Here is a 14,345-nt window from a genome sequence, read left to right as displayed (position 1 = left end):
TTTCTTACAGATATATCGTTACCGAAGGTAAGTAACTTGGGAATCTGAAAGAAACACGTTAGTTATAGATTCCTTACCTTAGAATAGATACCCCAGCAATACCAACCCTGGTGGTGGGTCTGCGAACCAAGATCACACCAGAAAGTCCTAGAGAACAGAACGGCCAATGAAGCCGTCTCTCCGGACTTAGCTGTCCAGGAAGTAGTGTTTGGTGAACGTGGGCAGCGATGCCCACATAGCCGCCTGACAGATGTCATTCAGAGGCACTCCTCTTCCAAGGGCAGTAGTGGCTGCTGTCGCCCTGGTGGAGTGAGAGGGTAGCCCCACTGGAGGCTCCTTTTTAGCTAGAGAGTAACAAGCCTTAACACACAACACAAACCACCGTGAAATGGTGCGTTTGTGTACGGCCCGACGTACCCAACAAAAAGTTGATCATTCACCAGGAACTGTTTTGTACCATCCAGATAGAAGGAGAGCGCACGTTTTGGGTCCAGACGGTGGAGCCTCTCTCCTTCCTTTGAAGGATGCGGAGGCGAAAAGAAGGTGGGCAAAGTAATGGCCTGCCCGATGTGGAAGGCAGTGACCACCTTAGGGAGAAAGGATGGACGGGTCCAGAGAACCACCTTGTCCGGATGAACAGACAAGAAAGGAGGTTTTGAGGACAGAGCCTGGAGCTCACTCACCCTTCTAGCAGAAGTGATGGTTACCAGGAAAGCAGTCTTAAGAGTTAAGAGACGTAAAGGACAGTTAAGAAGCGGCTCAAAGGGAGCACACATTAAGTAAGTCAGTACAAGATTCAAGTCCCACTGAGGCATAACGAAAGGAATTGGAGGAAAGAGATGCGTTAAGACTTTAAAAAAATGGTTAACAACCGGGGCTTGAAAAGAGAAGGCAGATCTGGCAGCCGAAGGAAAGCAGAAATGGCTGAAAGGTAGCCCTCGATAGTGCCCAGAGCAGAGCCCTGCTGGGCTAAAGAGAGAAGGAACAAGAGTACTTCAGAGAGAGGGGCAGAAAGGGGATCGACAGCCTTAGCTGTGCACCATGCCACAAATTTGTTCCACCTGCAGACGTATACCGTCTTAGTGGAGGGACGCCTGGCTGTCAAGAATACATCACAGACTTCAGGAGGCAGGTCGAAAGAAGTCAACTGCCGCCGCTCAATCTCCACGCAAGGAGGTGGAGACTGGACAGGTTCGGGTGGAGGACCGTTCCCGGCTGCTGCGACAGAAGATCCTCCCGAAGAGGCAGTCTGATCGGAGGACCGATGGCCATGTTGAGCAGCTCGGGATACCAGACTCTTCGTGTCCAATCCAGAGCCACAAAGATGACTTGGGCCCGGTCGCGCCTGATCTTCTTCAGCACTCTGGGCAGAAGTGGTATAGGCAGAAAGACGTACAACAGACCGCAACTCCACTCGCGACGAAAAATGTCGCAGAGCGAGTGCCGGCTTGGAAATTCCAACGAGCAGAATTGCTGACATTGATCGTTCTCTTCGGTGGCAAATAGATCTAACCAAGGCTCTCCCCACTGTTGAAAGAGACCATGCATCACCTCTGAGTGAAGACGCCATTCGTGATCCATCATGCACCTGCGGCTGAGTTTGTCCGCCCTGGCGTTCAGAGAACCTGCAGGTGTTGAACCACCAAGGAAATGCCTTGATGTTTCAGCCATGCCCACAGGTGAAGGGCCTCCTGACATAGGGTCCACGACCCCACCCCGCCCTGTTTGTTGCAATACTACATGGCGTGGTGTTGTCCGTGAACACCTGCACTACTATTCCCCAGACAGAGGGAAGGAATGCCTTCAGTGAAAGACGAATCGCCCGAAGCTTCAGAAGATTGATGTGGAGCCCGGACTCTGCCGGAGACCAGAAACCTCTGATCCCTGCCTCTCCCATGCGGCCGCCCCATCCCAGAAGGGAGGCATTAGTCACCACAGTGTGGTTAGGTTAGAGAAAGGAGAGGGACCTGCCACTGACCCAATCCTGGTTCGTGAGTCACCACTGCAGTTGTTGAGCAGTGCCCTCCGAGATCTGGACGTAGTCGTACAGATTCCCCCGATGTTGCACCCAATGAAACTTCAGGTCCCACTGCAGAGCCCGCATATGCCACCTGGCATGATTGGTCAGCAGCCTGCAGGAGGCCATGAGGCCCAGCAGCCTCAGGGTCATTCTGACTGAAACCCGGGACAAGGGCTGAAAGATCGGAATCATAGCCCGAAAGTCCCAGACTCGCTGTTCGGGAGGATAGACTCAAAACTGCGTCGTGTCCAAAACCGCTCCGATGAAGAGGAGCTTCTGAGAGGGAATCAGGTGCGACTTCGGCACATTGATGGAGAACACCAGCTGATGCAGGAGGTCGGCCGTAGTCTGGAGCCGTCGAGGTAGGGGACGACTGAAACCCCTAATCTGTGCAGATGAGCTGCGACCACCGACATCCCTTTCGTGAACACCCGAGGGGTGCTGGTAAGGCCAAAGGGGAGCACGGTAAACTGAAAGTGCTCGTGGCCTACCGTGAACCGCAGGTAACGCCGGTGGGCCAGCAGGACGAGGATGTGAAAATAAGCATCCTGCAAGTCCAACGCTACCATCCAGTCTTGCGGGTCGAGGGCAGACAAGACCCCTGAGCAAGCGTCAACATCTTGAACTTCTTCTTCCGGAGGAAGCGATTGACGTCCCTCAGATCCAAGATAGGACGCAGGCCCTTGTCCTTCTTGGGAACCAGAAAGTAGTGGGAGTACCAACCACAACCTACTTTTGGGACAGGAACGTGCTCAATGGTTCCCTTGGCCAAGAGAGCTGTAACCTCCTGCTGAAGAAGGGCCAGATGATCCGCCGACATGCTGTGGTAACAAGGTGACATGGCTGGAGGGGTAGTCTCGAAGGGAAGGGAGTAGCCCCTTCGGACTATCTGGGAAACCCACCTGTCTGAAGTGATGGTGCGCCAGTAAGTAGGGAAGGTGATGACGTATCCTGCCGCCCACTGACGTTTGATGGGCATGAAAGGTTGGACTAGGAGGGTTTAGAGGCTGCTGCAGAGGGGGGGTTGGTTGGTCGGGTGATCATCCTGCCCACGGAAGCCCCCGTGTTGGGGCTGGACCACATGCCCAAAAGGACGTCGGTGAGGGCCTCATTAAACGACAGCAGAGCCTCCGAACAGCTCACTGCCAGTTGAAGCACCTCAGTCAGGAGGTTAGTCCTGACCGCCACTGTAGGAAGCTCGAGGTTAAGAGCCTCGGCCGCCCCAAGCAACACCACAGCGTATGACGCGCCCTCCTCCGTGGCAACATTACCAAGGTCGGGAGAAGTGTCTAGACCACTGGAATCCCCCAGTTCCTCTCTCCAGTCCTGTGCAGACCCTAACTGGTCAGTTAAAGGGTCACCTGACCCCTCCCAGTCCTCCTCATCTTCCTCTGGGTGCCATTGTGGCCAGGAGTAAACAGGGGCACGAAAACCCCACCCGGCGCCGGATCCGGCTCCGTGTCCACGTCAGGAAGGAGGCTGGGGTCGACGCAGGCCGGGGGGCCGACCGGCGTCGGGCACGGTAGTGGTGCTGTCAGAAGCGGCGCGGGTGGAGGTGTAATAAGGTCAACTGGCGCTGATCCGGATCCAGGCCTGGATCCAAGGGGGTCTGCGGCACCGGGGCCGGAGTCGTCAGCAGCGAAGACCTCGGACCCCCAACCGAGTCCGTGGGGCCCGAAGGCGCGCCGGCAGGGTCGGTGCACCCAAAGATGGCATGCATCGCCTCATAGAACATACGAAGCTGGGCGGGGGTCGCTCCGGGTCCCGGAAAGGGAGGGAAGCTCGGAGTCGACCCTTCAAGCTCCGCACGCAGAGCCACGGGGGTGGCACCACCCGCACGCCTCGTCAGATCGGCCGATCGATGAGGAGAAGTCGAAGAGCGACGATGCTTCTTCGACTTCATCTTATGCTTTGACTTACCCGACCCCGAGTGCGAAGACTTTGATGACTTCGAGCAGGAATGGTGATGGCTCTGTGACCGGTCCCTCGACCTCCCTCTGGACCAGGACCTCGAACGGCGAGGAGCCGACTGCCGGTGTTCAAGCAGTTTTCGGGACTGCTCCCGCAAAGCCTTCGGCGTCAACAACTGGCAGTCAGAGCACGACTTGGGGTCATGGTCGAGCTCCAGGCAAAAAAGACACACGCAGTGCGGATCTGTCACCGAAATCATGCGATGGCAGGAACCGCAGGCTTTGAAACTGGGCATCCCTCGTGCACCTTACGAAGTCTAAGACTCGAAAAAGACATCGAGAAAAGTCGAGAAAAAGCTAGTCATAAAGTGACTGAGGTACCGCTCTTCCCGGATCTGTGCTGGCTGGCGCGGAAAAAGAAAGAACTGATGTCAGCGTGTAAGGGCGGCTTTTAAGTAGCTGCCGCGATGTCATCCCGGCGACCACGACGCCGGATGTGGAGCCGACCAACGCCACCTTCCGACAAGCAGACGTACTGCTGACGAAAAAACTTTCCGGATCCAGTCTGACGCCTGGGGGTAATTCTAAGGTAAGGAATCTATAACTAACGTGTTTCTTTCAGATATGCAGTTTAAGAAAGACCACTGTAATCCAAATGCTATGACAACTAGTGCTTCCCTCTCTCTAGCAGATGGCCTAATGCAACTACAAAGGAAGGACAAAACATCTGAAGGAAGAGAACTGTTATCTTACATCTACTTTAATTTCCACTTAAAGGAACATCTACCTAGAGTCACAAAGATCTAGAATCAGCTGATTGGTTCAATGATCGTGAAAGCATGGGCATCATTCCGTCAACTTGCCCAATGCAGTGCATCAGCTAATAAAAAAGGTTGCTTCTGCAAAGAAGCTGTAACACTGAACATCTCTCAAAATGTCCTATATTCGAGATTCTTGTCAGTGAAAGTGGACAAGAATCTCTAATATGAGACATTTTGAGAGACATATATGAGAAACATATATGTAAGATGAGGTTTTCACACCTTCAAGTATGGTCCCCAGAAGTGGTAGGCAGTGCTGGAGGCTGCCTGGCTGGACTAGATCAATCGAAAATGTTAAACTTGGGTAACTAGAAGGAAATTCAATTAATACCCCTCAAAGAGTTTGGGAATTCTTGCTGAGAAACACTGCTGAATGACATGGCATTTTTATTTATGGTTTATACAGATGATGCATTCTAGATACTGCTGACCTTGAAAATGTGTTATTAATTATAAACTCACAAAGCATTACTTTTTACTAATTAAGGAATTTCAGTAAGCCTCAGAATGATATAAAATAACATAAAATAAGTAATTAGCGCATGAAAAGTGGAAAACTAGGAGAAGAAAGCTACTCACAGGAAGGGTCCGATACTGCTGTATGAGATGATGATTTTCTAGAACTTCTTGAAGAAACTGAAGGTGTTCTGCTATGATCAAATCGCTCCAAAGCTTCTTTCAGGCTAAGCGTGTTGATGTGATTTTCAGACCCACAGTTATGGCTCTAATGACGCAAAGAAAAGGCAAGGCTGGTTGAACAAAAATATTAACACACGGTACAAAATAAAAACTTCTGATCTGAAAATATAAGTTATTTAGAAAGACTAAACACCAATATTTCCATCTTTATACTAAAATTTTCTTTAACCAAACTCTGTTTATTGACTAAACAAACAACAGACCAGCCCTGATTACTTACTGGTAATCTTCATTACTCGGAGTCCTAGTCTTCTTCATTCCAGTCTATGTAAATGGACGTTTTCCTTATCAAATAGGATTTGCCTATCCAAAGCAGGTAAAGACTGCCTGCTGGACGAGGCAAACCTCCATTTTTAAGGTTTGGGAGGGGAAAGATGGACGAGAAGATAATGTTCTAGATGTAGAGAAGTAAAACTGTAGTGAAATGTAATAATGACAACACTAATCTTATGTCGATTGTTATCCAGAATTCTATAGGTTTATCACATTTAAATTCTTTATTGAACCTCTCATATAATATTATTTTTTATATAAAGCTGTGCATTTGCATAAGCAACACAGTAACACTATGTAGATTCACAAAGATTTCCAGATACAATTTTATTTGGGGCTGTACCAAATAATTTTAATATATGCAAAGCAAAAATTAAAATATGACAAAGTGGAATATGAGATGGTAGAATGGTAGTCTGAATCACTTGAAAAGGAAGAGTGGAGTAACAACTAAAGGATTCAAAAGTCAATACAAAAAATTGACTTTGAATGGAAGAGGGAAAGTAAAGTTAGCGCAAATTTGCAAATTGTATTCGTGCCATATTTAATACACACGGCGAATATTGGGCACAATGTTATAGCAATAGTGTATGTAATTGGTGCTAACTGTAAAAATTGGCCCAATTACCCTTAACGCCACTATTGCATCAGAAGTGCATAATCAATGTTTACTGAGAATAATGATAATGATTCCCTTTCGCAACATATACAGAAACAGTTATGTCCTACTAAAAGGTGGCTGCTGCTGCCGCCAGAAAAGGCAAAGAAGCTGGAGTTGCTAGTCTAGAAGTGGGAGCCACAGGTACATAGGCCAGCAAAATAAGGCAAAGGAGCTCAATATGGATTGTATCACTCAACGAGCTCTTCTTAGCAGCATTCTCCATACCTGCTTTATCACAGGCTATGGGGAGTATGCGTCTGAGCAGAAGAAACATGCCTTTTAGATGTTTTATGTAGTTAAATCTTCGGGTTGTCTATATTATATAAAGGTTATATCTGTAATTGAGTCTTGGGTTCCGGTGGTAGTATACATTAGCAATACTTACACGTTTTTATGCATTAGCACCAATTCCGAAGTTTATGTAATGACCCATTATCTTGTTTAAGAAAATATTCAAATGGTGAATTTTGGCTCCACCCGCATAAGCGCTTGCTTTTGCATTTTTTATGCATTATTCTGGAGCGTTTGTGTTTCTTGCCTTGAGTTGCGCTTTCAGGGCAGCAGTATGTGTGGTGGACACTGGGAGATTACATTTACTGTTCTAACTCCAGTCATAGAATATTTGAAGAAGGTACAACTCTCCAGTGAATACTTCTGAGGCTGTATTATGTAAAATGCCCCCGCAGTGCAATGGGCGTGTGTGCCCGTTTTCTGCACCGCCAGGGTACTGTTGTATTTACAGAGGGGGCCACAGATGTTGTGCGGCACATTCTGTAATAAAGATAGTGCATGCACTATCCTAAAGGGGTATTCCCTTATCGGAATGGGGGTCGAATGGAGGAAACATTCTGCCTCTGTATCTGCACTATATTATGGACACAAAAGCAAAAGGGCCGTCACGAGGCATTATTGACTGCATGCCACCATGAGGTGGCATATAGTGCATCCCTCTAGACATGGTCAGGGAGGTCCCATGGACTCCTGCAGACAACCACATACATGCAGGCAGGCACAGCCTCTCACTGCACCTACCTGCAAGGGGTTCTCAGTCTCCCTTGAAAGTGAATGCCTGGTGCTGCTTACATAGTGAAAGACAGACAGTATGCTTCAATCAGCCACTCTGCCTTTCAGTAATGCGTTGCCTCTAGGAAAATGGCGAGTTTGTGTTTGCCCTGGCTGCAGTGCATTACATGTAATAGGGTGCATTGTCCCTGCCTATTTTATTGCACCCTTACTGTAAAACGGCCCCTGGAGACCTATTTACTATTCTAACTCCAATCCTGGAATGTGTAGGAGAGTAGGGTCTGCAATCCTATGATCACCCAGATTTTTTGCTTTTGCTTCATTGGTTTACGACTTTCCCCGGCTGTGGGCCTGCCAATCAGACCCACAGCCTAGCTGTTCTCTCTCGAAATTAACACACATGTACATTAGGTGCATCCACTAATTGGAACTGGGCCGCCTTATCAGTCCCTGTATCAGCATACCACAGGTATCCAGGGCATCGGTGTACCCAGGGCCTACCAGGGGCTGCAGCATGTATTATGCCACCCCTGGATGGCCGCCCAAATCTGACACAACTGGCTGCACGACAGCTGGGGCAAGGTGGTGTAATCACCCGTTGCTGTAGGTGTAGTATTCCTATACCTAACCCTAAAATGGACGCATGGATTCCTGTCAGTCACTCCTATGGCAGGCCTTATCAATCCTGAAGGCAGAGTGCTGGGAATCATGTGAGATGGTGCTCTGGCGCGAGCTGGGCCCGTCGACGGCTTGCGGAACCAAATCCTAATAGCCGTTCCATGGTGACGCGGGCCAACTACCTTAAAGTGCATTATAATCCTCGCGGTTATTTGCTAACTTTGGCATCGCATCACCCAAACATGTCGAGTAAGGTGTCATACGAATTGGAATACGAACCCCTCGCCAGTTCTGGCGACGGGGTTAGCATTCCACCCTTCTAGAGGGACACGACATGGAAGTAACCTTGAACCCCGGTTAAAGTTGACTCAAGCCTCAGCATCACAAAATGGATGCTGCCACCAGACACAAGTCTGACCTCCTGCGGCTGGGAGACCTTCCAGCGAGGGGAGCTCGGACAAAGGGTTTCCTGTCGAGGGCGGTGTTAGCACCATCCCAGACAGGGTTTGTGTATCCCAGGTAGGCAGGGCTGAAAGGGAGGTGATTGCAAGTGGCACCCCGGTGCTCACTGTGCATAGCCCGGTTCAAACCAGTTTCGGGGGCACACCAGCCCCTGAGCTGGGGCGAAGCCGGACAAAGGATAGGGGTGTAACCACCCCCCCCCTCCTGGGCCCACCCATAGGTAGGACCTAGTCACGGGCCAGCCCCTTTTTCCTAGAATAAAGGTGGGAGCGGGTCCCCTTCCCAATTTGGATAATTCTGAATCTTGAACTACTTTCCACGAAAGGAACTCTTGACTATTTCTGAAGACTCTCCCTTGTGGCTAAGGAGTAGCCACCCTGCACCAGCAGGCACCACCTAAGCGCTTGCGGTTTGCTGTACGTCTCTCCCACGGATCAAGACTGCCCAGCTCGACGAGACCCGGGTTCCCTGCCATCTCTGACCTCTACCTACATCGTCAGCCCAGCTGAGATTCGTAGGTGTGACGAGACCTGCGGGACCGGCCATCTTCAGAACCTGCACGACGCTTATCTAGCACGCCCACCGAGGGACCCTCGAGTGAGTGCACCTAGGGTTTGAGAAGCCCTAACCCTGAGCGGCTCCAGCACCGAAGTCTGCCTCCCCAGCATCCTCGAGATCTGCGTGGGGGCCCTTCTGCTCCTTGCTGCTCATTGCGTTGTCCGACCACTCGCCGCCCGGCTTGTGGCCCTCTTCACGACGCACCACAACAGACTTTCATCACTGGTCTGGTTGCTCCAGACTGGCTCTTGCTCCCCTTCAACAGAGGAGTACCTCGGACCCTCCTGGTCCACTCCCGACGCCATCTTGACTCCACCGCGTGGGTTTGCCACTGCCAAGACCTGCTGCCCCATTCCTGGGCCCAGCATCATCGACAGCAGACACCTTCGTGGGACAGCTCGCCCTCCATCCTGGTCGCCGCCGCGCCTCCTGGTCCGAGGAACAGCCGAGTCCGACGTCATCCACTCACCTGGTCGAGGTGACTTCAGCCGGTACCTTCCTGGTACCCACACGATCGCTGGCTAGCGGTTGAGAACTGAGTCCCCTCTGCTTTCAGGTTTTCTTCATCACCGATCCAGGCTTGGATCTCGCTGAACATCAACACTGGTCGCCTGCCAGCAACTTCTTCTTTCAGGCTCCTGAGACTACAACGAGGACTCCCGACATCTTGCTGAACCCCACGCAGCCGCAGCCTCTGGGCTAGGTAACTCGAGCATCTCGGTGCTCCACCGTAGGTTCACTCTACAAGTGTCCAGTTCCTTTTTCGTTTAGTCCCACTGATCGGATTCCTCCGGAATCAGTAACTTTAAACTTTCTAACCTCTCCCATTCCACTTGCAGTGTAAATGGTTTCGTGCCCTTCGGGCATTTGTGTAAATTGTGCAACCAGAAGTATTTTCATAAGAGTTTTGTAGTGTGCTTAGCTCCCTGACTCATAAAGAGCCAGGGTAGTCGTGTTATAAATAAATATCCTTTATTTTCATAACAACTTGTGTGGTGTCCTTTCACTGGGTGTTCAAGGGGTATATGTGATGGTAAACAGCTGGCTTAACACGCCCTCTAGAGTTTAGCCTGAAGACTGCTCTTGTCCACGCTACTAGGATAGCTGGTCTATAAGGTTGACTTACAACCAATCATCAATAAGGGTCGTTTGGAATGATACACAGTGATCACTAGAATAGTGAGCACTACATATCAGGCCAACTTCTCACATTGGTGAGCAGCGGTTGGGATTTGAGCTTGCTGTTGTTTTACCACACACGTATCCTAAGAATATCGAGTTGAAAGATCACATAAGTACCCAGGTACATATAACTTAACTTAGAATACTCTGAGTTCTACTGAACCAGCTGTTATAGTGAAACAGGGACTAGCACACCCTGACTATAACTCTTAGCAAGGGATCAGTAGAGAAACACATAGTGTAGGTAGGTGCATCACTTACACCTCACTAGAAAGCATGTCCGTCCACGGAGAGTCTGCAGAGACTCCCTTAGTGGTCATTGACCCTCCACAGGTCGTGTCACGATATGCAGCTCTTAGCTTCACGGAGATGAGACAGCTGTGTGCCTCCAGGAAGCTAAACCAGGGTTCTAACCCTACCATCGCATTTCTGATAGGTCTCTTAGAGACTTACGATGCTAGGAGGTCCTCTAACACAGGCCCCCCTAATGCTGATGGGAACATGCCTCCCTTAGAGGGAACCCTTGGTGACCCTGACCTCGACCTCCATGGTGAGGAGGAAGAGGAAGAAGAGTTAGCAGGAGACGAGGCAGACGGAGGTCCCGTAGTAGTCAGTAGGCTCACAAGGACCAACTTAAGCAGGCATGAGAATGGAACTGGGGGAGCCCCGGGCCCACGCTTAAGCAGGCTTCACCTTGGGAACGGACGAGTTAGGTCTCTCTCGAGAGGCTCTAACAGATCTGTTCGAACACATGTTTCTCAGGCATCTTCTCAGAGAGGGATGACGTCCCCTCAGAGAAGGGAGCACGAAGCGAAGATGAGGGAAGTCAATCTGAGGATCGAGCGGGAAGAACTTGCCCTCGCCAAAGAAAGACTTGCCTTGGCCCGAGAACAGAAATTGAGTGGGTTAGATCCCACTGGTGGCAGCATTCTCATTAGAGAGAAAGACAGGGGTATAGACACTAGACACCTGAGTAAAATAGTGCCCCCCTTTAAGCAAGGGGACGACATCCACAAGTGGATAACTGCCTTGGAGAGGGCTTGCACTGTCCAGTGCGTCCCCCCAAGTCAGTGGGCAGCTATACTGTGGCTCTCCTTTGAAGGTAAAGGACGAGACAAGCTCCTCACTACGAGAGCTGAGGATGCTAACAACTACCAAGTCCTGAAGAATACACTGATTGATGGGTTCGGCTTAACCACCGAGCAGTACCGGGTGCTGTTCAGGGACACCCAGAAAATTCAGTCTCAGGATTGGGCTGACTTTGTCGTTTGTGCCACTAAGGCTTTAGAAGGTTGGTTGCTGGGTAGCAAGGTTACTGATTACACAGGATTGTACAATCTTATCATGAGAGAACAGATTTTAAACAACTGTCAGAACCAATTGTTGCATCAGCACCTTGTCGACTCGGAGCTGACCTCTCCCCAAGAATTGGGAAAGAAGGCAGACAGATGGGTCAGAACAAGGGTCAAGCAGAACCAGCCTCAGAACCAGGGTGGTCAGAAGAAAGCAGACCAAAAGGGTAGTAACAAGAACGAACAAAATGACCAGAAGTCTTCGACAGGCCCCCAACAAACCAAAGAGGGTGGGGGTCAGGCTTCACAGTAGAAAAAGAAGACTCCAGAAGGCCAGCCAAAAAGGTGGTGCCAATACTGTAAAAGTAAGACTCACTGGTTTAGTGAGTGCACCAAGAAAGGAGGGCAAACTCCTGCCACTGCAGCCCCTAAGGCACCTGCACCCCCTAGTACAGTCAGCAGTGGTAGTGCGCCTCCCAAGGCATTAGTTGGGTTAACCTTGGGAACTGAGGGGAGTGACGACTTAGTTGGCACGCTCACTCAGGCCGTGCTTGTCTGTACAGGGGATATGGATATGTGCCCTGATGCCAGTCCCAATACTTTGGGCAAATACAGGCAGACGCCTTTGATCAATGGAAAAGTGGCTCAGGCCTACAGGGACACTTGTGCCAGTGTCACCATGGTGACGCCTACCTTTGTGGACCCTGGACAGATCATGCTAGGTACCGATTACCTAGTGACCAATGCCAGCAATGTCACTACCAATCACAGTATGGCAGTTGTTGATTTCTCCTGGGGAGGGGTAAGTGGCCCGAAGAAAGTTGTGGTTAGTTCAGACCTCCCCGTAGAATGTCTGTTGGGCAATGATTTGGAAACGTCACAATGGTCAGAAGTGGAGCAGAGGACTCACATGGAAATGTTAGGCTTGCCAGCACATGTCCTTGCTGTGACCAGGTCACAGGCCAAAAGATGCCCTACTGAACAGGTGCTGGATCCTGGAAGAACGGACCAGACACCATCCAAGAAAAGGAGCAGTAAGGGTAAGGCCTCGCCTTCCCCCTTGCCCCAGGTCGTGGATCAAGCCTCTGAGAGGGCTGACCTTAAGGAACTGAGGGAAACTGAGCCACAAGAGCTTGAACCTGGTCAGGTTGAGTTTCTGGGCTCAGGGGGACCCTCTAGGGAAGACCTGGGGAAGGCACAGTTAGACTGCCCCTCACTTGAACCCCTCAGACAGCAGGCTGCTGCTGAGGCTGCAGGGAACGCCACAGGTACCCACAAAGTGTACTGGGACGATGGACTCCTGTACTCCGAGGCAAGAGACCCCAAGCCTGGCGCGACCAGGAGGCTGGTCGTCCCCTTGTCTCTGAGAGGTTTCCTCCTTACCTTGGCCCACGAGATTCCCCTTGCAGGTCACTTAGGCCAGAATAAGACTTGGGGCAGAATTGTTCCCCACTTTCACTGGCCCCACATGTCCGAAGATACGAAGGAGTTTTGCCGCTCCTGTGTCACTTGCCAAGCCAGTGGTAAGTCAGGTGGCACGACAAAGGCCCCCCTCATACCACTGCCGGTGGTGGGGGTACCCTTTGAACGGGTGGGGATCGACATTGTCGGACCAATGGAACCCCAGACAGCATCAGGGCACAAGTTTATACTGGTGGTGGTGGACCACGCCACCAGGTATCCTGAAGCTATTCCCCTTAGGACCACTACAGCACCTGTTGTGGCACGAGCCCTAGTTGGAGTGTTCTCCAGAGTGGGCTTCCCTAAGGAGGTTGTCTCTGACAGAGGTGCAAACTTCATGTCGGGATATCTGACTGCTATGTGGAAGGAGTGTGGTGTCAACTACAAATTCACCACACCCTATCACCCACAATGCAATGGGCTTGTTGAGAGATTCAACAGGACCCTAAAAGGGATGATTCATGGACTACCTGAAAAGCTTCGGCGGAGATGGGATGTCCTGATACCCTGCCTCTTGTTCGCCTACAGAGAGGTCCCGCAGAAGGGGTTTGGCTACAGCCCTTTTGAACTTCTGTTCGGACATCCTGTAAGGGGACCCCTTTGTTTGGTAAAGGAAGGATGGGAGAGACCTCTCAAAAAGCCGGCATCAAACATTGTGGACTATGTGCTCGGTCTCCGCTCGCGGATGGCTGAGTACATGGAAAAGGCATCTAAAAACCTTGAGGCGAGCCAAGAATTACAAAAAGCTTGGCACGACCAAAAGGCTGTCCTGACTGTGTATCAGCCTGGACAGAAGGTGTGGGTGCTGGAGCCAGTGGCCCCAGCAGCACTCAAAGACAAATGGTCTGGGCCCCACACGATCATTGAGCAAAAGGGAGAGGTCACCTACTTGGTAGACCTGGGAACTCCCCGGAGCCCCCACCGGGTGCTCCATGTAAACAGGCTCAAGGCATATGTCGACAGGGAGGGCATGGGCTTGCTCATGGCCACAGATGAGGGACAGGAGGAGGAGAGTGACCCTCTCCCAGACCTGCTCTCTCAGAACCCTGACGATGGGTCAGTAGATGGTGTTGTCTTTTGTGGCAGCCTCTCTGGACATCAACAACAGGATTGTAAACAGGTTCTTCAATCCTTCCGACATATGTTCTCCCTGACACCCAGTCAGACCAATTGGTGTACCCATGAGGTCGACACTGGGGACAGTCTGCCCGTAAAGAGAAAAATCTATCGACAGCCTGATCATGTCAGAGACTGCATCAAGACAGAGGTGCAGAAAATGTTGGAGCTGGGAGTCATTGAGCCCTCGGACAGCCCCTGGGCTAGTCCAGTAGTTCTGGTGCCAAAACCTCACACCCAGGGCGGTAA

The 14,345-nt window shown here is 50.8% G+C and overlaps 1 protein-coding gene across 9 annotated transcripts in view; it reads right to left on the bottom strand.

The window, feature by feature from the left end:
* Window positions 1–14,345, bottom strand: part of CLOCK (clock circadian regulator) — a 2,260,868-nt gene that overhangs the window by 535,626 nt on the left and 1,710,897 nt on the right. For all 9 annotated transcript variants that reach the window (XM_085642074.1, XM_085642079.1, XM_085642082.1 and 6 more), the window contains one exon: window positions 5,331–5,475. In XM_085642074.1, the coding sequence (XP_085498200.1) occupies window positions 5,331–5,475 (145 nt within the window). The remainder of the gene's footprint in view (window positions 1–5,330; window positions 5,476–14,345) is intronic.

Source organism: Triturus cristatus, chromosome 2_2, assembly GCF_964204655.1.
Source record: "Triturus cristatus chromosome 2_2, aTriCri1.1, whole genome shotgun sequence".
Lineage (NCBI taxonomy): Eukaryota > Metazoa > Chordata > Amphibia > Caudata > Salamandridae > Triturus > Triturus cristatus.
The sequence above is the reverse complement of the archived record's forward strand: the minus strand, read 5'-3'. Positions and strand labels throughout refer to the sequence as shown.